This window comes from Cinclus cinclus, chromosome Z (genome assembly GCF_963662255.1).
Source record: "Cinclus cinclus chromosome Z, bCinCin1.1, whole genome shotgun sequence".
Classification (NCBI taxonomy): Eukaryota; Metazoa; Chordata; class Aves; order Passeriformes; family Cinclidae; genus Cinclus; species Cinclus cinclus.
This window is the reverse complement of record NC_085084.1, coordinates 9,694,160-9,717,821: the sequence shown is the minus strand read 5'-3', so window position 1 is coordinate 9,717,821 and position 23,662 is coordinate 9,694,160. Positions and strand designations below refer to the sequence as shown.

Genomic DNA, 23,662 nt, shown 5'->3' with positions numbered 1-23,662 from the left:
CTTTACTAATATATCTAACAAGACAAACAAAACAACAACAGCTATGAAACTACCCACAGACAGAACAGTAACTCAGTCCCAGTGTTTTTTGGCTGCAGGCACCTTTTCCCTGAGCTGCAGTTCCCGGTGCTGGGGGCGGGCGGCTCCCGCAGAGCTGCAGGAGGGCTGGGGGTGATGGCAGAGCTGTCTCAGGGGGAGAGAGAGATGGAGGAGAGACTTTTCCTCACGGTGGTGGTCTTAGTGCTCAGCAGGGTGCTTGGAGCTAGGAGGCTGAAGTGAGAAGGCAGCAGTGCTGGGTCTCACAGCAGAAAAGGTGGCTCCTGGTGCTGGCGATGGTGGGGATTGAGGGGAAGCAGTAGCAACCTTTCTCCTCTGACTCGTGGAGCAAACGGGAGCTGAGCACGTACCTCCCTCTCCCTTTACTTGCTGCTGATCTCACTTCCCCCCCACTTCTCCCCTCTCCACCACCCGCCCTGCAAGAGAAATTCCAAAAAGGCACAGGGAGCCTCTCCCTCCCCCATCACTAGCCATCTTAGCATATCAATGGGGAAAAATTCCAGACAGAGAGGAGACGGGAATAAAAAAAGAAAAAACAACCCCCCAGCAAACTACCTTCTAAACGACCTTTGAAGACTGTAAAGGATGGTAAAATCTCTAGCCATGCTGACAAAACACTGGCAGCTCCCCTTCAAACCTTTTTGTATCTGTTCCTTAACACAAATGGGCTTGCTGCTGCTGGCAATCAACATGTTGGAAGTGGTTAACACAAACAGATTGAGACACCAGAAGGCTCTTGCCCCACCAGACCAACAGGAGATACGTAATCTGTTCTCTGGGCTCTCATAACCTCAGTGAATATTATTTTGTCACAAATTTCTAGAAGATCTAATTTACACCACAACTTGTGGTTTTTTTAGCAACATAAGGAAGGGACAGAAAATCAAAAATGTTGTGAAGGACGTTGTCTGTAAGTCCCACCAAACAAAAAGGTCTGACCCTGATCTGTCAAAGATTGACCGAGTAGTTTTCCTTTTTCCCTAGAAGCAAATTGTAACCCAAAATCCTGCACTTCAGAAAGTCTACTGGATATTCCCTGGATAAACTGCCGACAACCAGTTTATCTGAAATAAAAAATTTAAAGGGGCATTTTTCTCCAGGGCCAGCTTTACTAGCCGGTACTGTCCTCCTGTCTTACATATATGAGTGACACAGAGTATTACAGAATAAAAATCCAGTTAAAAGTGTCTATGTTACCTTCTCTGTGGCTGGCCTAGTTGTGCTCAGTGAAATGTTACTTTGCTACTTAGGGAATGGTTCCTAATTTTCTGCATCACACACAACTTCACACCTCACACAGGCTCTCCTGGCATGCTCTTTCTCTTACATGAATGTCCAAGCAGCAGATACTGGCCCAGGGCTTCCAGCCGTGGGTATTCATCCTGCTTCAAATACAAGCAAGTCACATCAAATGCCCATCTGCCAACACATTCAGTAGTGAGAGAGCTACAGAAGCTGCAGCCACAGGGGAAAAGTCAATGGAGTGTGTGTTCCAAGCATGGAATCATAGAACATTTGCTGTCAAACAGAAATGTTTGCTGTCAGGTGCTAAAATAATGTGTAGAATTGTGGCTATATTCACAGAACAAATTTGACTTCTGCATGCAGGCTTTGAATAAGGCATGAGGCACTTGATATTTCTTGTCCCAGGATATGATAATATAGAATAATAGAATCATTTACATTGAAAAAGACCCTAAGGTCTTTTAGGCTCACTGACAGCCCTTGGCATTGCAGAACTTCCTGTGAAGCATCCCCTCCAAGCTCCTCATCACTGACCTCTAGGAGGACTGGATGTCTGTGATGCAGATGGCCAGCAGGGAGGACAAGATCTGTCAGCTGAAAGGGTGAGCGTGGTGGGGGACTCACCTGGAAGAGGACTCCCACCTGAAGAGGCAGTGTTTCCATGCACCTCGCTCTTGCTGGCTGGCAGTCCCATGTTGGGGCAATGCACAGAGCCTTCCCTTGAATGGGCTTGGGGGAAATCAGGAGCTGGGAAGCAACACCCTGCATCCTTCCTGTGGGAGCTCAGGAGCCCTGACTGCTGGCTGAGAGCGCCTGCAAAGCTGCACTGCAGCCGCTGGCTGCCCCCTGCCTGGGTCCAGCTCTGGGTGGCCATGGGTAACATGGGCCTGCTGATGGATGCTGCCTTCCTGTTCCCTCAGGGTGGTCAAGAAGATGCCCACAACAAACCTGCTTCTCCTTAAGTGGCTGATTATGGGAACAGAAATATATATTTGCATATTTATATATGGTCAGGAGAGTTGTATCAATATGCACTAAGCTTGCAACTGAAATTAGTCATTGTATATAAGCAGCACAATTGCAGCAATCTAAAACAAATTTCCTTTTTAAACTGACAGTGGCTTTGGGGGACTTCTCTAAAGGCAGCATCATTGTACCAATATGCAATCAATGACATTTTTAAACTGAAACTGGTGTTGATTTGTGACATTCAAAGCAATTAGCAGATGTCCACAGAAGACTTCAGGAGTATTTTGGCCAGAAGTGATGATGGGGGCTGGGGGAAAACAGACTCCCACAAACTGCCCACTTCCATGAGGGCACAGAAAGAAACTCAAGGGTTTGGAGAGACAGCAGAGCCAAACACTTAGGCAGAACTCACTGCAAGGACCTGCCAAGGAAAGCTACAATTACCATTGAGAAATTGGGAGGAAACAAAAATCCATCCAATACAGACTCTCACTTCTTTCAGGACAGCCAACCATAACTGTTGCAGGCTTCTAGGCATTTCTCATGTGTCATTCTTCATTTTTGAGCATAGGGAAATCACAACCCATCAAGAGTCACACTTAGTTTTTAGCCTTGTGCTCAAGAAGTGAGCCAACCTTCTGCCAGCAATGTGAGCACCATGAATGCAGAGAATCTTCTGCCTAAGAAGGTTGGCTACCAGCTCTCCAGCAGTCGAGGGCAGAGCACAACCACCTCTAATGGACATGTCCCATCAGCACTCTGAAGAGATGTGACATCCCAATGAAAATTGGCATGCTTTGAAGAGTCTTGAATAGGACTTGGAGTAATCTAAAACAGCAGCACTGTATGGATCATGCCAGCAAGTGATGTGGCTTTTCCTGCTGACTTGCTGAGGCCTTGGTGAGAGGTTGCATGGTAGCAAGCTGCAGGCCTGCAGCCCCTGTGCTGTCCTCTGCAGGTGCTCCAGCAATGCAGGGAATGGGCTGAGTGTCCCCTCAGACTATAAGCAGAGGGCATCCAGCTAGGGCGAGGCTTATGAGTGAGAGGGTGTTGCTGCTGCCCAGCACAGAGACCTAGAGGGGCTGGAGAAAGGGTGGACAAGGAGCTTCTGCAGGTGAAGGTGCAGGGGAAGAGGCAAGTTCTGCAATCAGAGAGGAGGAAGAAGCCCTTGCAGCAGCAGAATAAAAGTAAGAGGCAGCTGAGAAAGCAGCTCAAGATGGGGCCCAGACTGAGCAATTTGGATCAATCAAAGAGTCCCTGGGGGCAAAGGCAGCTGACAGCATGCAAGGCTGCAGGAGCAAAGCCTTGGCAGCAGGTGCAGGGAGATGAGCCCTGGCATCAGGTGTGTCCACCTCTGGGGTCCCCAGTGCAAAGCCAGCATTGGCCATCCTGGCAGGAAATTCCATCCCAGAGCCCCACTGCAGTGGCTCACCCATGTCCAGTCTAGGGTCCATTGGGCTTGGACCTATGATCAGTTGGACCCAGCATCCACTAGCAGCAGCAGTTGATCGATAGTGAGATTTTTGTTGTCTTTGCTGATTGATAGCGAGAGAGGAAATTTCTTAAAAAGCAATTTCAGCCCAATCCTGACATCCTGCTTCCAATCCTTGCTCTCAGTGAGCAGTGCCCATGAGAGCCCAAGAGCCCCCACAAGTGCTCATGACCATGTGGGAAGGCCAGGGTCCTCCTGGGCCAGGCAGGATGGGCCAGGCCAGGAGCTGCTTCGGCTCCAGGTGGGCTCCCCCACAGCTGTGGGACATGCAGGCATGGCCAGGCACGCAGCAGAAGGGGCTGCCTTGCTCACAGCCACTGCTCTCTGCTCTGCAGGAAGGTTCTCAGTGATGATGAGGTGCTGCTGAGCACAGCTGTGGCTCTGAGCTGCCGCCCAAAGAAGAGCGAAAGATGCCTTTCCTCCTCAAGGGAAAACCGGTGGTCACCAAGTTGCAGTAAGAACCTGAGAGCCCAGTTGCCTTTGTCCTATCCCTGACCTTGGACCAGGACTCAGACAGCCTGGCCTAAGCCCCAGGCCCCACACCATTGGTGCTGGGTGCTGGGTGCACCAGTGTGTGTGCTGAGGTTGGTGGGGGGAGAGGGGAGACATGCCAGGGCTCTGCCCTGGGGGATGCCAAGGAGGCCACCTGCCCCTCACTGCCTTCCTCTGCTCTCTGCATCACCCTGCTCCCAGGCTCTGCCTGGCCAGGGACCAGATGTGGCTGCTGAGTGCCAGCAAGGAGGTGGCTCTGCAGACACAACTAGAGCAGCAGCAAGAAGGCAGCAATGAGGATTCCACCTCCATCATCTGGCCCAGTGGCTCCTGCATTGGCAAACTTGGGTGAGTGTTGGTGCCAGGTTCCATGGCAGGGCCAGAGAGGTTCCCAGCCACGTGAAGCAGGAGAGTTTTGTCACCCTTGCAGTGGCGTCTGGCATCTGTGCAGAGCGTGGTCAGGGAGTGTCCCGTGTCCCCTGGTAACTTTTGGGTTTCAAGAAGGGAAGGGCAACAGCCGCCACTCTTTCAGCACAGAGGGAGCCAGGGCTTGGGCAGCAGCTACATCCTGCCCTTGTGTCCTTGGCCATGGGGCAGGGCTGTGCAAGCGAATGTCTCTGCCCAAGAGGCTGGGAGCAGCGGAGCCTGATGCCGGTTCTCCCCTCTGTCAAAAACTCCCAGGTGCTGAAGGAGCTGTGGGTGGACACACTACATGGGTAAGCTGCTGCTGTTGGTGCTGCAGAGGGATGGATGCTTCCAAAGCAGCCCCATGGGGCAGCACAGCTCCTCAGCTGGGGGGAGCTGCCCCTGCAGCTGCGGGCAGCTGTCGGGCACACCCGCCTGACAAGGGAGCACAGGCAGATTGAGGCTCACCTAGATCTCTGCCCATCCCTTTTGCCACTGCACAGGACCCAGGGGGCCCCGAGTGACCCGTGTGTCATCAAACCCTGGAGAAGTTGAGCTGCCCCTGTGCAGTGAATGTCTCTCTGCTCTGGGCTCTGTGCCTGAGCCCTGCTCTCCCAGACGAACCACAGAGACATGCTCACCTTCTAGCCATCCTCTCTTGCCCACAGCAGGACAAGCAAGGTCTGGCAATGTACAAGGACTTGACCTCTCCCCAGGTAAGTTTGGGAAGGAAAGGGGACCTCTTCTAGCCAAGCTGTACTTTCTTGTTCCCTAGGTGTAGCCATACAGCTGTGGCAGCCTGGGAGAGGGTGTCTCCTGGGCTGGCACCTGCTGGACTGTGGGCACTGGAAGAGGTTGTGAGGGGACAGAGAGCCTGCGCTGCTGCTGCAGCTGGAGAAGGCCAGGCCCCAGAGCTGGGGCGACTTCTCCCAGGTGACACCTTATCTCAGTGGAGCCTCCGAGCCGCAGCCACACTTGTGCCTGCTGGCTACCTGCCTGGGTGCCACATGTGCCACTCTGTACAGTGCTGAAGGCAGGGCAGGGCAGGGCAGGGCAGGGCAGGTTGCAGTGCTGGCCTGGTGTACTCCACTGATGCCCTTTGGTTCTCTTTCCCTCTGTAGCAGCAGGGACCATTGGCACAGCAGCACCAGGAGGTGACTGCCCTGGCCCTTTGCTCTGTGGTGGGGCCCAGCTGGGACTGTCTGGGCACCACACCAGGAGGGATCCAGCTTCAGCAGGGCACTCTTTGGGCAGCTGTACAGGACAGCTGCTCTGCAGGGCAGGAAAGAGTCTGAGGGAGAGGCTATGAAGATGGGGAAGCTGGGATCCCTCTGCTAAGATTTCTGTCTAAAGATCTGTGGACATGCACACAGACAGTGAGAATGATATGGATATTTACATATGTAGCTTGCTATTTGTACAGGTATATTTTTCTACATAGGTTCTTATATTTATGAATCTACTATGCATATATGTACATATAGTTATATTCATACTGGTTCACAGTTCCACATTTGTGTATATGTATCTAGTTCTTCATGGATGTTGTAATAGCTGTGTTTAGTTCTATTTCCATATGTGTCACAGCACAAGCTGGCTTGTAGCTAAGCAATTAATTTGGCAATAGATAAGCAATTCAGTTTGATTAGCCTGGTGCAATAAACAGGCCCCTAGGTGAGCAATGATAGGATATATTCAAGCCTAAACAGAGATTTCACTCCTGACGTTCCATTCTAAGCTGCAGACACCTCACTGGTCAGAGAGCTGGGCAGTTTAAACTCCCAATAAATCAGCTGTCATGAGCCAGGGATTACAAACCTTCTATTTAAGAAGGGTCTGGAACAATAAAGAAGCTTTTGTCACATCAATCACAGAGGGTCATGTCATCTCTCTCCAACCAAGACCCCAGTTAACTCTATACGTATGTATACAGTTGTATGGGTATCTATTTCTACTGATATAGTTTTGGCTACATGGGCCTTTAAATAGGTATTTGTATCTGTATAGATGTCTATTTTTATATTTTTATATGTATATCTATTTCAATATGTAATTATATTGACATATATATCCAGATGTATAGCTGTATGTTTGTATTGATGCAGTTGTATGGATATTTAGATTGGTAGTCATCTTTGTCTACTTATAGATAGGTTTGCTTTATGTATCTCTTTCTTGCAGACAATTTGTAGAATTCGATCTATATTCACATCTGTATATTGTGCTGGTTATATATGTATTCAGTTCTATTTAAATATGTATGGAGTTGTCTAGTGGTATAATGCTGTTTCCTGAGTTCTTGGTTTTAGAGAGAGATAAGGATATTTTTGTATTTATATATCTGGGCTGTATGGTTGTCGCAACATGTAACAAGCTTTTAAAAAAGTACAAGTTCTCTTCATCTAACTCTAAGATCATCTTCAGCTCTGGGAACAGAGGTCCTCTTCTCTGGAGGCAAAGGGTCTTCATCACTCTTCTCTCTCTCTCTCTGTTCAAATTTCTCATGAGATCACAGCTACTTCAACATCTGCTTACTTCAGCCGGGGCTCCCTGGCACAGAGCAGCAGCAGTGCCAACACCTTTCAACCCGCTCCCGCCTTGGCTTCACCTGGAAGACAGAAACCTCTGGAAATCAGCACCACCAGTCATAGTCCCAGTTTGGAGCAGTTCCTGCTGGTGGGCAGATCCTGGCCGTTCTACTTCCAAAGACAATGAGTTGGTTTGGCACAACCTGGTTTTTGTAGCAGGGTGGGGGCCATAGGGGTGTCTTTTGTGAGAACCTGTTAGAAGCTTCCAGCATGTCCAACAGAGCCAATCTCAGATGCCTCTGATGATGACATGCTGCCGGCCCAAATAGAAAGGTTGGCAATGCCTCTGTGATGACATATTTAAGAAGAAAATCAAAATGGCACACGCACAGGATTTTTTTGAAGGGTGGCAAAGGGCTGCTGCCAGGGGCCATCCCTGGCGTGGTGCGCAGCAATGCACAGCAGCCACCACCATCTCGGTGCAGCCCACGGCGAGCCTTGCCTGCCTGGCCACCCCTGGCCAGCTGCGCTGAAGGGGGAAGGCAGGGGCGGTGGGGGCAGCTTGCCCTTCCTGGAGCCCCCCATGAAGAGAGGTGTTAAATAGTGCCAGTGTGGCGGCGGCCACCACTGCCTGCACAGTGGTGGCAGGGTCACATGGCCGGCAGCAGGAGCGTGACGAGTGATTCCCCGACACGGAACCTAAATAGATCAACTTCTGGGCACTGTGGGATCTTGCAAGAATCTTTGAATTAGTAGAACTTGTTGACAACAGTACCTACAAGCAGCACTTTTCTTCTAGCCAGAGGAGGAAGTGAGAATATGTGAGGGAAAAAACATGGCAACACCAAGGTCAGTGGAAAAGAAAGAGAGGGATGAGTGCTTCAAACCTTGGAGCCAAGATTTCTCTGCAATTCACGGTGAGGATCGTGGTAAAACAAAATATCCCCTTGAAATGCATGAAGTCCACAGGGGATGCAGAAATCCATTTGCAGCCAAGGAGAAAAGTGTACATGCTGGAGAGGTGGATATTAGAGAAAGCTGTGGTCTAGTGGGAGACCTGAACAGAGAGAAAGGGCTGCTGCTTTCAGAGATGGAGAGAGACCCCATGCTTCCAAACAAGAGCAGCCTATTCTGAAAAGGCTGCACCCTATGGATGACGCCACACCAGTTTTGGGATGTCTGTTTGTCTGTGGGAGTGATCCCATGGAACAGCAGAAGGAAGACTATTCTCCCTAATCAAACAAAAAATGTGTCAAGTGATGCACTGACCAAAACTCCCATACCCTGTCCTGTGCTGTTGGTGGAAAGGAGGGAGGGGCTGGGTCAAAAGAAGGTGTTTTAAAGGCCTATTTTCATTTCTCAATATTCTCCTCTGACTCTTAATAATAGGTTTCCTTTATTCCTTAAACTTGAGCCTGTTTTGCCCTAGAATATTTTCTCTCAATTATGAGCCCTTCTTTAGTTTTTTTGTCCCTCTCTTCTGCTCAGCTCCAGCAGAAGAAGATAAGCAAATGACTTCTGTGAGTACCAGGCATTTGGCCAGTGTCAAATATCGACAGACCGAAAAAGGCAGAGACAGAGATGTACATGCACAAGAGCCCTGGGCATGTCCAATAAATGTACAAAAATACAGAGACATTTGTTAGGAATTATTTCAACTCTTATGCCAATAGTGTATTCTGGTTCTGTCCAATGCTTCCAGCCATTCTCCTGCTCTGGTTTCCTTTGCTTTGTTCCCATCTGACTGCTCCGTTCAGGTACAGGCTGTGGGTGCTTGGGGCACTCTCTGAGTTACTCTTGGATCCCTTGAACAACAGGGTTTGTCCCACCAGGAGAGTTTGTGCTGCTTTGTGACAGAGGAGAACGTCCCAGGTGATTTTGTGTTTGGTGTAGGGAGGGTTGGACTGCTTTGCATAAATTCACAGACCAATGCAGAACGTTTGCTTTGTGATGTCAGGGCACGGTTGCCACGTTGCTGTGGTGACATCAGAAGGTTGCTTTGCTGCACGGAAGGTGCAGCAGTGCCAGAGCAACTCTTGCCTGTGCTCAGTGCAGGAGCATCCTCCTGTTTGTCAGTGGGCAGCTGCACACTGTGACAGGAGCCTTGTTTTTTCTAGTGTTTCAGAAGAGTCTGCAAACTTGCACAGCAGTGCTACCATGATTGAGCAACTCGTTGCTGCAGTTTGCACTGTTTATGGCATTGGTTATTCAGGCTATTACCTGACTAACCTGGGACGTAAGTAGAAATTTTCCTTGGGTGTAACCTAATCTGGCTTTTAGATGTCTTCCTGCTCTTTCTTAGTGACTGGGTCAATTTTGAAAAAGAAAGAGCATGAGGATGCCACTGGTTTGCTAAAGCCCCTTTCAACCCATTCCACTTAAAAGGGGGTGTCTGTAGCCAGGGAGCTGTGGGCAGCATTTGCAAGGAACCTGCAGGGGTTGCAGTCCCTCCCCGGGAGAGTCTGTGGCAGCAGAGTCTGCCATTTCCTCAGTTTGCTGGGTCAAGCAAGACTACTTTAAAAATGCAGACTGGGAGACCTTCCCTGAAGGCATTCTATGACCATTACAGCTCTTTCCAGTTTTCTCAAATAATTTATTTCATTTTCCCTGCCCTCTACAGGTCACCTGAGATGTGTATTCAGACATGCTGATCCTGAGGTGAGTGAGAAAGGAATCTTGGATGTTCCTGACGTTTAAGAATTGTGAAGGAATCTGTGAGCTTGGCCTGTGGTAGTAGGGTGTAGATGGCCAGCTGGGTAGGTTAAAAGAAAATCCATTCCCATACCTGAATCAGCAATTGCAAAGGCATCACCGGCTGTTTCCTAATTTCCCATTTCAGAGCTTTAAAGAAGTCAAAGCTCAATTTTCAGAGGGAAAGTTTTTTGCTGATAGTAAGCAGGGTGGAATATTGAATTCGGAGCCATATTCAGTTCTGTTGAATGAGCCCATTTTAATTTTGTTGGAGTGACTTAGAATCACATTGCAATGGCAGTTTATCATTTGTCCTTAGTCGAGCAGGTTGTAGAGCTGAATAGGAGTAAGGTTATAAATGATAGGTAACTGCCTGTCTCTCATGCTGCTGTCTGTTCACAGAGCCCTGAACCCACAGCAGACTCTCCACTGACTCTCTCAGTTCCTGGAGATGTGGCCAAAGAGGAGCTGAATGATCACAATCCTCCAGCTGTGCTCACAGCACAACCTGAATATTCCGAGCCGGTAAGTGCCAGTTCTGGCTGGTGCTGTCTTTAGTGCAAGACAGAGCTGCAAGATGCTGAGCAGCCAGCACTTGCTGTTGGTGGCTGAGGATGCTGAGAGCTGGAGACCTGCTGGGACATAGCAATTCTCCCCCAGCTAGTGAGAGCTGGAAACTGGGCTTTGGTCTGTCATGTTGAGGTACCAAAGAGCTGGTGCCTCTGGGTGAGCATCTGGCTCCTTGGTTCCTTGAAGGTCTGTCTCTTGTCTTCTGCAGTGCTATGGCCAAAGGGCACATGTGGTAGCGCTGCAGATCACAGGGCTTTGTTTGTTTTCCCTTTCTGAAATGCTGTGTTTGGAGCCTGTGGAATTTCTCTGCCATTTCCTTGAGGAATTCTTCACGTCTGCAGACTGTTTTGGCCCACCTGTCTTTTGGCTTTTGATAAGCTGCAAAGAGATAATTGTGCTGTTCATGAAGCTGTGGGGGACATTCTTATCCCTTGTGGCAAAAGAAACCAAGGGCATAATTCTGAACCCTTCTTCTGAAGCAAAAACCAGAAAAAGCAGTTTTCTGTTGATACATTTTGTGGGGTAGTCTGCAGATTTGACAAGTTCATTGGATCCTAGAGTTTAGGTGAAGCTGCAAGCCCTTGAATGCTGTTTTGGGTTGCTAAAAACAGGAAAGACATCTTGAAATTCTGGATGCTGTATTTTAAGTCAAATGTGCAACTTTGTGCCTGGGGAGTTGTCTGGGACAAAAGGACCCAGGGGTTGCAGTCAACAGCAGCTGAACATGAGGCAGCGTGTGCCCAGGTGGCCAAGAAAGCCAAGGCCATCGTGGCCAGTGTCAGCAATAGTGGGGCAGCAGGAGCAGGGCAGTGAGCTGTGCCCTGTGCTGGGCACTGCTGCGGCCACAGCTCGAGTGCTGTGTCCAGTTCTGGGCCCCTCTGTAACAGAAAGACATTGAGGGGCTGGAGCAAGTCCAGAGAAGGGCAAGGGAGCTGGGGAGAAGTGGGAGCACAAACCCAGTGAGGAGGTGCTTGAGGGAGCTTTAGCCTGGGGAAAGGGAGGCTCATGAGAGTCCTTCCAGGCACACTTCTATAAATGCCTAGCTGACAGTGCTCCCCAAAAGGGCCACTTCCATGACAATGTTCCCCTCACTGCATCCAGATGCTTTAGACTCAGGGAGAGCTGTTCCCAGCCCAAGAGCATTAGAAGCATCTCAGGCAGCAGGTGGAAGAGGTACAGGGGAATGGCCAGGTAAGCCTGGCTCCCCAGGTGACTGAATGAAGGTGAGGAGCAGGGGCATAAAACAGAGCTCTTGAGGCTGAGGAGGCCAGGAGTGCCACAGGCACTGAAAGCACAGAGCCTTGTAATAGGCAGAGATCAGCACTGGCACGGAAGCAGAGGAAGCAGTGGAAGCAGAGGTGGGTAGGGGAGCAGAAAGGAGTGGCTGAATGAATTTGGTTTTGAGGCTGAAAGAGGAAAAAGCTGAGCCTGGTGGCAATTCCCTGCATTTGTGTCTGCAGAACATCAAGGCAGAGCCACAAGCAGAGCTGCCCGAAGCTCCGATTGCCATCATGGCAGTGAGGAGGAGGAACAAGGAAGACATGAGAAGACTTCAAGATCACTGGAATCTCCATAGACAGAGGGGTGATTTACAAAACCAGGTGAGTGTAAGAGTGGCTGCCACTCCACTCAAGAAAATTTCTCTCTCTTGTTGTTTACAGAACTTCAATGAGGAGCTGCCCGCAGAGCTGCATAAAACTCAGGCTATGCTCAAAGCAAGGGAGAAGAGGCTGGGGGAAGATATGAAAATCATGAAAGAGAAAATGAATCTCCTTCAGGGGCAAGAGGCTCTAGAAAAGACAGTGAGTGAAAGAGTGATAGCCACTGCAGCCACTAAACTGGTGGTTTCTGCCCTTATTTTTCCTCTGCAGAGCAGAAGAGGGGGGGCTGATTACTCTGAGTGCCATCCTGCTTTGATCTCTGAAGGACACTTCCTGGGCTGCTGAATCTCAGCTGCTGCCCTGGATGGGGCTGACAGCACCTGCCTAAGGGCTTGCGTTTGAAATGGGGTCTCAGGGCAATTTCTGCCAGCCACCTTTCTGACACAAACTCATTTCTTCTCCCAGATCTACACAAGCTCGGTCATGCAACTTGCTGCAGCAGCAGCGCTGTTTAACGACACCCCCAGTCCCCAAGCTGAGAAGTGGAGCCTTTTCAGCTCATTTAGGTCCAGTGTGGCTGCAGCTGCTCAGAAACAGGAGATTGAGGAGAAGTACCTGGAGCTACTGAGTACGTCTGGTGTATTTCTTCTCTGAGGGACAGTGTGTTGTGTGCATGTCAGCATAGTTGTACCAAATGCTCCTCCTGAGTTTGATGTCACAGGGACATTTAGGACTCCCCACAGGAACTGCTGTGCTTCCAAGCAGCGAGAGAGCATGCTGGACGCTCCTGCTGCCTCAGAGGGCAGCTTGGACTGGCTTGGGGTTTATCTGAGCTTCCCTATCTGCTAAAGGCAGAGGCAGTTGATCAACAGAATTCTGTGACTGCTTGAGTCCTACCCATTGGCACAACCCCTGCTCAGATCAGTCTCTAGGAATACACATAAAAACTTTTGTGATTCTGCAGCACAACCCATTTAATCTTAAGGTTCTTGTCCATAAGAGCTGCCAGTGCTGTGCTCTTAGATAAGACCTGGCGAGGGTGAGAACAGAGCCCAGATAATTCTGTGTCTGCCATCATCTGTTGGGACAAGAAGGGCATTGATCTACACCTCAGTGTGTCTGATATCCAAGCCAATCCTATTGAGTCCTGAAAAGGGGGCAAGAGCTTGTAAGGGGCTCAGGCTGGCTGTGGCTTCTTCCCCTTGCTTGTCAGTGCTCGTGCTTGGGCTTTGCCAGCCTTGTTGTGGTACCTGCCCTGCCCCTGATGTGTGACTGCAGAGGCCAGAGCCTTCCTTAGCTGGGAGAGTCCCACTGCTGCCCAGCTGCTGTAGCACGGAGCTGCCCTGAGGCAGCAACCCCTCTTCTGGGTTGACTTCTGCATCTCAAGGCCTGGACTCACGAGAGGAGTAGCATCTCCTCTGGACAGCTGTCCGTGTCATGCCAGCACCTGAGGAGCACTGCTGTCCTTGCTGCTCTTGTCTGCTGTGCCGAGCTGGGAAGATGGGGATGTGTGCAGTGCTGAGAGGGCAAGTCCAATGGGAGCAATTGATCCACACTGTCAGGGTGAAGAGAAGCAGTGTGGTTCCTCACATGGGGTATGGGCAAAGGCATTTTTGAGCTTAGCCTGCTCATAAAGGGTAAGGGTTCTGATGGTGAAAGCCCCGTTGGGATTGCTCATAGCATGAACTGCTCTGGATTAGAAACAGAAAGGCATTCTTCTGGAAAACTGCTGCTAGGTGGAGAAGATGCCCTTCTCTCCTGGGACTGTATCTCCCATTGCTTTGTTTCCTGGCAAGAGAGCTCTTCAAAGGACTGTCCAAATTCAGTCTCTGTGTGGGCCATCTGTGCTGCAGAGCAGCCGTTCCTGTTGCTGTTATTGTTGTTGCTGTTGTTGTTACCCAGCTGACCACAAAGGGTTCAGAGACCCGGACACTGGGGCTGCCTTTTGTACCTCCAGGAAGCTGGGATCTCTGCTTTAAAGCCAGCATATTGCATTTTTTTTCCCTCAGGGAGAATGGTGAATTCAGGGAATCCCGAGATTAAATACACTGAACTGGAAAATATTGGCAGTGGGTGAGTCCAACCATAGTTATTTTTAGACAAGCATGGGCCACGGGATTTGCTGGTAGAATGTCTATCAAGTGTAGAGTCAGGTAAGCTGCAAACATATTCAGACACTGGAGTTAGATTGTCCCACTTCTCAGTACTGGCCAGAATTTGTGAGCGTGGTCAGAAGTCATTGTCAAAGAGATCTCCATGCTTCCAAGGCCTTGCCTGCAGCAAGGAACAGGACCTGGAAGATTTCTTTCTTGTCTATCAAGTATGGGAAAGCTCTGTGTTAATTTCCTTAGCATTTTTGAATTATCTCCAAATCATACAGCCACAATAATGAAAGGAGAAGGATCTTGTTTGCCTGAAAGAGTATCCTACCCACTATGATAGCTGTGAGATAAGAGTTCTCAGGAACTTTTCTTTCCAAGAGTTTGTTGAAGGAAATACTCCATGGTCAGGATAAGAACTGCACAGTTTACAAACGGAAACCTGAGAAGAAAGAATAAGGTCTCTTTTTGAGCTGAGGCATCACTCCAGGAACAGGTCCAGTGACCATGCACTTGAGAGGAAAATGCAGCCACTGCCTTCTGGCAGATCCCACCTGTATCCTGCATGTTTAAGGCATTTCCAGCACAGATCTTCTGTCTGGGCTAGCTTTCACTCCAAGGTCCAAATGGCTTCTCCTTTCTTTGCTTTGTTTTGTTTCTAGGACTTTTGGGGAGGTTTGTAGGGCACTCGACACTACCACAGGAGAAGAGGTAAATGTCAACAGCCCCTGCAGACTCTGCAGCTCTTGAGAGCTTTCCCCTCAGGTGTGAGCTGTGGCTGGAGCTTTGGGTAGAGCTGTGCTGCAAAGGCACAAGAAGCCCAGACTGGTGCCAGCTTGCAAATTGCATTAGGGACAGTGTTTGTCCTTCTCAGCTGCCAGAAGGAAGGCGAGGAGGGCAGCGGTTCCTTTCAGAGAAGGACGCGCTCACTCGCTCTCAGCTGCTGAAACAAAGCTGGTGCCTTAGAGCATCTCACTGCTCTTTGGGGCTACAGCTTCAGAGCTCTATTCTCATTTCTGGCTGCCAGCAAATATATCTGAATGTTACTGGGAGTTCCTTAGCCACCTGCAGTGCTGCACTTGGGAACTGCATGTAGGCAGAGATCTGCAAGGTGTCCCTAAAAGCCCTAAGCCCTGCTTATAGATCTGGATGTATCCACAGAATAAAAAGGCAGGGATTGCTTTTGAATCCTAGACAGAGCAGTAGAGAGTGTGGTCAGAGCTTTGTGGGTGATAGTAGAGCCATCTTTGTTCCCAAGTGGACAACACAAAATGTCAGTGGCCACATGTCCTGAAACTGGACTCCAATGGAGCAGAGAAATGGGCTGCTGGAATGTCAGTTCCTAATTACTCCAATGTCTAATCACAAGGCACTTTGGCTCAGCTTGACTGTGTCATTGCAAAATCACTCACTCCACGTGCACCGTGGTCTCGTGCCACCAACTTTTCAAGTTACTGATTGTGAATGTCATTTTAGGTGGCCATAAAGAAAATTAATCTCCACTCACTGAGGAAGATGCAAGTAACTGTTAATGAAATCATGGTTATGAAGAGGAATAGGAGTCCTTGTGTTGTGAATTATTTAGACAGGTGAGTGGGCATGGTCTTATCCCATTAATGTTTTTTATACTACAAGCATGACAGGTTATAAACCCACTTTGGTCACTGGCAGAAAACACAGCTGTTAATTATTGCTAAATTATTATTTCTCTACTCATCTCCAATAGATAAGAAGAGAATGCATCTTGTCTGTATGACTGTTCCCTAGCACACATAGTTTGAAAATTTTTCAAAATCCTGGATGAGCTGTATCTTAGTAAATAAGTACTCTCTAAGTTAACTGGCTAGACATTGCTCTGGGATTGAGTTTTTAAAGTTTTTTAAATATTCATGAACCATCTGAGGGAGGATTTCCCTCAGTTTGCTGCACCTCTTTTCCATTGTTCTGCATGCCAGGGACGCTAGGTGCTTATTTCCAGAAACACACAGTAGGACAGGTTTTTCATCTGGGCTGTTACTAAACTGCTCTTTTCACTTGCTGGACATCTGTCTTGGTTTGAAAGACAGGTATTTTTTAAAGAAAGGCAGAAGCCTCCCTCTGAAACGAGGAGTGTGATCCATCCTGCCTACAGATTATTATAATTTTGGAATTAAGGGAGCTCTCAGGCAAAGAGATGGGGATAGGAATAACAGTTCTTTACTAGTATATCTGAAGTTAAAGACAAACAAGAAAACAACAGCAGCTATAAAATTACCCACAAACAGAACAGTAACTCAGTCCCAGTCCCTTTCTGGCTGCAGGCACCTTTTCCCTGAGCTGCAGTTCCCGGTGCTGGGGGCGGGCAGGTCCCACAGAGCTGCAGGAGGGCTGGGGGTGATGGCAGCGCTGTACCAGGGGGAGAGGGATGGAGGAGAGATTCCTCTACTCACAGCATCAGTCACGGTGCTCAGCAGAGTGCTGGATGATGGCAGGTTAAGGCAAGAAAAACAGCAGTGCAGGGTCAGACAGCAGTGAGGATGGCTCCCTGTGCTGGGATGGCAGGGATGGGACCACAGGCAGTGATCGTCCTTCTCGTCCAAACTCCGTGGGGGAAATGGGCCAAGGCTGAGCTTTCTGCTTCCTTTCTGAATGTTTGAATCTTGTGGGGTTTCCCTCTTCCCTCTCCTCCCCCCTTAGCCCTGCCACTAAGGCCTGGTCCACAGGTATCTTAGTGTGACAATGGGGAAAATTCCACAGAGAGAAAAGGGAAAACCAACCCCCAACACCATCTAACACATCTGCTTTTTCACAGATGTGTCATTCTCCTTCAGCCAGCACAGACCACAAACACTTCACAGCCCAGAGGGAATGTCTATTCTTTTTACTCTATCTTTGTCACAAAGGGACCCAGAAACAAGAATCAGCCCTTGTCTTTTCCAAAGAGCAACGTAGTCATGCATGTTCATATCCATGCCCTTGTTTCCTTCTTTCAGCTACCTTGTGGATAAGCAATTCTGGCTGGTGATGGAGTACATGGATGGAGGCACTCTGAGCAATGTCATCAGCAGGACCTTCCTGTCTGAAGATGAGATGGCAGCTGTCAGTCAGCAGGTCAGGGATCCCACCTGTGCTTCCAGGGCCTTGGGCAGGATTGTCTGGGAAAGTGGGGCTCAGAACTGGAGAGATTTCATGTGCCAAGCTTTGTTTCTGTGTTGCTAGAATGCTATGGGGAAGCTAGAGCATCTCAAGTCAATTGTCTACCAGTGCCCCAGAACTCACTGTACTCTGTTGTACTCTTATCACCTGCTGTTATAGTCTCACTCTGTCTCTTGTGTCTGCTGTTCTCCATCTTGCCCCTCTAAACTTTCACCTGTCTGCACTGCATTCCTTGTTTGTAAAAACAGAAGTGCTGGTGGCAAGATTTGAAGCAAACAGAAAGAAAAAAACAAAAAGAAAATAAAAAGTCTCTTTTTTCACAGTCCTCAGCTGAAGAGGATAGTAGTATACCCAAAATACCGTTTGACTCTGAGCACATCCACTGCAGGAGCAGGCATTCTGGCTGGTTTGCAGGGGACGGTCTACAACAGCAGTTGCTGTTGCTCTTTCCAAAGCTGACGTGCCTTTCCTTAGAGAGGTCCTGCTCTGCTAGTGTTGGAGCAGCAAGCTCTTCCTCTCAATGGCACAGTGTTCTGCCATGACTCCCCATTCCCGTGGAAAGGAAGTCATTTGGAGTTGTTTCCTTTCTTGTGTGATGAACTCCCATCACTAATTTTTGCCCTCCTTTTTCTGTTTCCCTTTCCAGTGCCTGCAAGGACTGGATTTTCTTCACTCGAATCTTGTCATCCACCGGGATGTGAAGAGCCACAACATCCTTCTCAGAAGCGATGGCTCTGTCAAGCTGGGTCAGTATATTCTTGGTCGGGGCAGCAGTTCAGGGATGTGGGGTGTGGGGCTGCTACGAGTGACTGCCAGCTCCCCAGAAATGGTGCTCTTGGGAGTGGGAGTGCAGATGTCCCTGCTTTGAACTGATGACAGGGTTGCAATATGCACAGAGGTATTGCAAGGAACAAGCTGTCCAGAGTGGCACTGCTCTGTGTTTGTCCCTTCCAGAGTGAGGGAGCAGCAAGTCTAAAGCTTCTTGGGAACAAAAGCCACTGTCAGAGGCACTGTAAAAATGTCAGGATTTTTAAGTAGCTGATATAATATTCCTTTGGGTAAAGTCCTGATGAAACAGAGCAGGAACAGTTGTCCAAGACGTTCAACAGCACATTTTCAGACTTACAATAGGGAGTTACTTTACTTGGTTTCCTAATTGCACGCTATTAAAATAAAAAATGTATTTTCCTTTCTTCTCAGCTGATTTTGGCCTCTCTGCTCAGCTCACCCCAGAGCAAAATCAACGGTTGTCAGTGACTGGGACTCCTTGGTGGATGGCACCTGAAATTGTGAAAGGTCAACCATATGGCTACAAAGTGGACATATGGTCTTTTGGAATTGTGGGAATTGAAATGGTGGAACGAGAAGTTCCTTATGAGAGTGAACGTTCCCTCTCAGTAAGTTGTAAATACTCTCTCATCCCGTTGTCCTTCTCACCTGTCCCATGTTCTGTGTGCCACTGCCCAAAATCCCATTGCCATCTCCTGGCACCACGTCCACCAAGGTCCCTTTCTAAAAACGTCCCTGCATTTCAGCACATCATCATCTGCTGTAGTTCTGGTTGTAGCATGGCGGGGAACTGAAGCCTTACAACATGCAAGCAATCTCCATTCTCTGGCGACACTTTCCTTTGGGTTATAAGTCATTTCAGCTCTTTTGTCTGTGTAGATGGCCCTAATAACAGGAAACAAGCATCTTAGAACTGGTGTTACCTTTTCATAAATGAAGGAAAGAAACCCAAACCAAACAAAGGTTCTAAAACAGTGGTTTTTAGAGATGCAGTGCATCCCCTGGGCAGTTTCCTGTCAATGGGAAACTTGCCTGAAACCTGGGCATGAGAGTGTAAAGGCCACAGAGTGTCTTCTGCTTCTTGTGCAATGTTGCTGAAACCCTTAGTGACCATATTTCTTTCATAGCCCAAGCCACATTCTCCACATCACCAAGCTGGAGCCTGGTGATGTGAAGAGTCTGCCAAAACCTCCTATTTGTTTCCTTGCCCTTTCTGGGATGGGCATACCGTTAATCCATTGACTTGAGTATCCAAATGAACAGAGGATTACCAAAAGGATGGCACTTCTCCTCCTTCTGACTTGACCACAAAAATTTTCTTTTTGCTGCATAAAGGAAGCTGAAATTTTAAGACTGATGAGAGAGAGAGAGTTGTAGGCGTTTCCTGTGTGCCCAAAGAGGGATTTTCATTCCCCTACACTTCTGCATGCATCTCCCTTTGTCTGTAGTGAAAAATAGATTCCAAATGGTTTTTTTCCTTACCCAAGGAATAAACGATGATACCCATTCTTTTCTTTCATTTACATATGTTCACTGTTTTACATTAGATTTCCATTTACATTATTTACCTTTCTTCCATTTACCTTTTTCTTCCAATTACCATTGCTTTCAAGATCAAATTTAAAATCTTGATGATTTGTTTTTTATGGCAGCTGTGCTTAAGGGACCAACAAGCACTTAAGAGATGCCTTTCATGTAATAACCCTTGGAAATAATAGAGTTAGTTAATATAGTAAAGTCTGTCTACCAAAAACCTGTTAAGATGGTGTGAATCATCCAGGAAGCACACTTGCTTTTGCTGATGTAGTTCCCACTAACGAGGTCAGTCAATGAAATCTTCTATCAAGGTGAGATCCCCTGGATATTGGAAAAGCTGTGGCTGCTTTGAGTTTTGGGTGTTTTGTTGGTGTAGGAAAGTCATCTCTCTCTCTCTCTTGCAAGGGCAGAAACTGCCACTGCAGAGTGGAGGTTAAACAAGGGCATCTGGGAGAGCAGTTACAGATGTGAAAGAAGCAGGTGGAGCCTCCTGTTTCCTTTTTGTGCAGCCTCAGCTCCTGATAGCCACAGGAGGGAGACCAAAGCTGCAGCAGCCCGACCTCTTCTCTCCTTTGCTGCGACACTTCCTGAGCTGCTGCCTGCAGACAGATGAGGCTCGGCGCTGGACTGCCAAGGAGCTCCTGCAGGTAAAATGTGAAGGGGCTGCAGGTGAAACAGTGTGCCAGGGATGGGTTCCTCCTCCTCCACTGAATTCCAAGGCATCAGATGAGCCCCCCTCCTCCCCACCTCTAGTCTTGGTGCTGTTGAAAGGAAAAGGGCAGGGAATCCCTAGACTGGGCTGGGCTGGCAGGGAGCTGTAAAGGTCATCTGGTCCAAGTGGCCTGCAATAAGCAGGGACAACTTTCAGGAGATCAGGTTGCTCAGAGCCCTGTGCCACCTGAGCTGGGATGGTTCCAGGGATGGGGCACCTCCCAGCTCCTGGGGCAACTTGTTCTATTGTGGCACCATGCTACTAGTAAATAATTTCTTCCTTAGGCCTGCTGTGACTTGATCCTCTTTTTGTTTCAAAACAGTAGCCCAAATCGTATTGTAAGTGGACCTATTAAACACGGTGTCCCACACTCCCTCAGAAACCACACTGAAATTTTGGAAAGTGGCAATAAAATCTCACTGGGACCTATTCTTCCCTAGGCTGGATAACTCCAGGTGTCTCAGCCTGTCCTCAGAGGAGAGGTTCTCTGTCCTCTGACTGTTTCTGTTGCCCTGTTTTGTAATTTGGTGGTGGTTAAGTAGAGCAATGCTGGGTGCAGAGGCATGAAACAGCATTGGAAGAAGCCAAGGAAGCCAGACCTGACTGAGCAGTCCGAGATTTGGCTGCGGGAAGGAGGGGCTGTGGTGGGCTCAGAGTGAGCCTCTGAGGGGCCGTGCTCTGTGCCCCCCACCCCACTCTTAGAGGTTTCTGCCACACAAACAGGGACAGCTGAGGGGGACTTGTCCCAGCCCCATCTGCTGCCTGGCCTGGTCAAGCAGACAGGAACTGCCCCAGGGTTTCTGCCAGGCTGTGGGGCAGAGAGGGAACTGCAGGACCCAGTGCCACTCGGCTGTCCCTGCTGGGAAGCAAGGAAGGATTCCAGGAAGGGAGGGAGGGCATGGAAAGGTAGATACTGTTCTGTCTCTGTGTGGAAATTAGCATGATGCCTGCCTTTCAAAGAAGGCACCTACATGAGTCTTTGGAGTTTCCTGAAAGGAAGAAACCCCAAAGACAGAAAGCACCATTTCCAGAGCCCTGGCAGGGCAAAAGTCCCAGCAAGAGGAAGGCACCAGAATGAACAGATGAGTGGGATTCTGGGCCAGGTTTGCCTGTGATGGGAAGGTCCTGCATGTGAAGGCTGAGGTGCAGATGGCCCTGTTGGTCCTCTTGCTGCATCTTTCTATGAACCAGAGGAATACTGATTGAGCCTGTGAACCACTGAGCTTGGAAAGTCATGTTTCATTGGTTGTTTGTTTTTTCTTTCCTGTGGACAGCATCCATTTGTAACATCAGCCAAGCCACTGTCAACTCTGGCACCACTCATCATTTCAATGAAGAAGAAGAAGGAGACAAGAATGTAACCATCATGTTACGACATTATGTCCACAGCCAGCCTAGAGTAGGATTGTTGAGTAGGATTATAGAGTAGGATTTTAGAGAAGAACTGTAGATTAGGACTGTAGAGTAGGGTTATAGAGTAGGATTATAAATAAATAAATAAAGAAAGAAAGCTTCTCAAACCTCAACACGTTTGAATGATTCCCCTCCTTCTGACTCATTTAGAAAATTCAACATTTCCTTCTGGATTACCAGCTGTTTCTTAATGACACTTCAAACTCATGGCATTTTTGCTATGGTTTCTAAGTGGGGCACGCTCTTCTACATTTATCCTTGCCAGACCACTGCCTCTGGAATATGGCACACTGGCCTGTTTCTGCCCAGCCATGGTGCTTCTATTTGAGGCAGAAAGGACAATGGCATTTGCAGGCAAAACCAAAGGAGGAGGGGGCAGCCAAGCCATCCTATGTAGACGCAGGCCCTCTGTGATAGCTAATAGCTGGCCTGGAGGGTTCACATTCATACCTACCCTAATTATAGATCCACCAGTCTATGCTATTAGGGAAAAGAGGTAAACATCCCTAAGAGGAAGGCATTTGAAAGCTGGGAGATTTAAATGCAAACAACGCCAGCCAAGCCCTGGCAAGCATGGACACGAGAAACTCTTGGCCACTGAGCTGGGTAGTAACCAAATTCAGCCAATTTGCAGACCAACCACGAAGGTTTTTTAAAACTGTATAAAAAGGAACAGCACTCGATAAAATTGGCTGTTGCTGTGTGAACTACGGAGTGTCACGTCTCGTATATCTCAACTGCAACAGCCTTCAGTGGTGACTCAAGAGCATTTGGGCTCCTGCCACTTGGATTTACATGCCTAAATGCAATCTCTTTGACTGGAGGAGAGTTTGTCTCAACTGAGAAAGCAGAAAGATCAGTGAGGGTGCTCTGAAAGGTGTCCAGGATCTGGTGCAGAGGTGTCAGCTATTGTGAGGTGAGAGTTAGTCCAGCCTTGCCCGAGGTGGAGCCCCAGCAGAGCCCTGGCACAGCCCGGAGCAGGCTGAGCCTGGGCAGAGGCAGGCTGTAAGGAGGCCCTTGTAGCTGTAAGAGGCAGCATCCCGGCCCTGGGTGCCTCCTCCTGGCACCAGGCAAATCCTCTGCTCTCACAGACAAACTGGCAGCTGGCTGGAGCCGAGGGGAAGCGCAGCCATGCTGGGCACAGCACAGACTGCTGGCATTGGTCATCTGGGGTTTGGCCAGCAGGAGAGGAAGGCAGAGAGCAGTTGAGGGCTGGTGCCCAGACTGAGAATTCCTGCTCTGGTGCCAGCTGCCCTGTAACTTCTTGGAAAAGTCAGCAGTGTGTGCAGCACTCTGGGCACAGGGCAGGGAGCCGGGCTGCTCCGCAGGCTCCAGCCCAGGGCAGCGTCCTTCAGGCACGGCAGTTCTGCCAGAGGAACCCAGGCCAGCGGGAGGCACTGGCAGCTGGTCAGGTCACATCTGCAGGAGACACATCTGCCTCCCACAGCTCTGGCAGGAAACACCTGCAGTCCTGGAGTTCTGCACTGAGCCACAGCAAAGGTGGGACATGCAGAGGTTTTTGCGGAAATGTTTGGGGCCACCAGGCCAGCCTGCTCTGTGCTCTCTGGAGCACAGCAAGCACTGTGCAATGCAGCTCTGAGCTGCTGGCTGGCAGGAAATATTGGAATGTGCCTGAGGGTGGTGCCTGAGTGTTGAACTGATTTGGAAGGGAGTGGAAGAATATCAGTAGGCAATTTCTGAAAGAGATGAAAGCCTCTTCTGAGCGAAGGGGAAGCCTTTTTGAATGGTGTAGTTATCCCAAAGTCCATACAACAATCACCAGAGGATTAAGCCATTCACTCTACCTTCTAACTGATCCTGCCTAAGGTGTTTTTAACAAATACATGGCAGGGTTCACACTGCTATGATAGGACTGTTCTTCTTCTCAATAATAATGGCTCAGCTGTCTCCCACTTACATCTTGCTGA

The 23,662-nt window shown here is 49.0% G+C and overlaps 1 protein-coding gene across 1 annotated transcript; it reads left to right on the top strand.

Moving 5' to 3' along the window:
* The first annotated feature begins 4,478 nt into the window (after positions 1–4,478).
* Positions 4,479–21,682, top strand: LOC134056905 (serine/threonine-protein kinase PAK 3-like). The gene is given in 11 exon segments (XM_062513861.1): positions 4,479–4,603; positions 5,436–5,517; positions 10,282–10,404; positions 11,566–11,640; positions 11,910–12,251; positions 15,626–15,738; positions 17,122–17,239; positions 17,931–18,030; positions 18,485–18,681; positions 20,119–20,256; positions 21,596–21,682. Coding segments are annotated over 11 exon segments (1,500 nt in total).
* Positions 21,683–23,662: the final 1,980 nt, after the last annotated feature.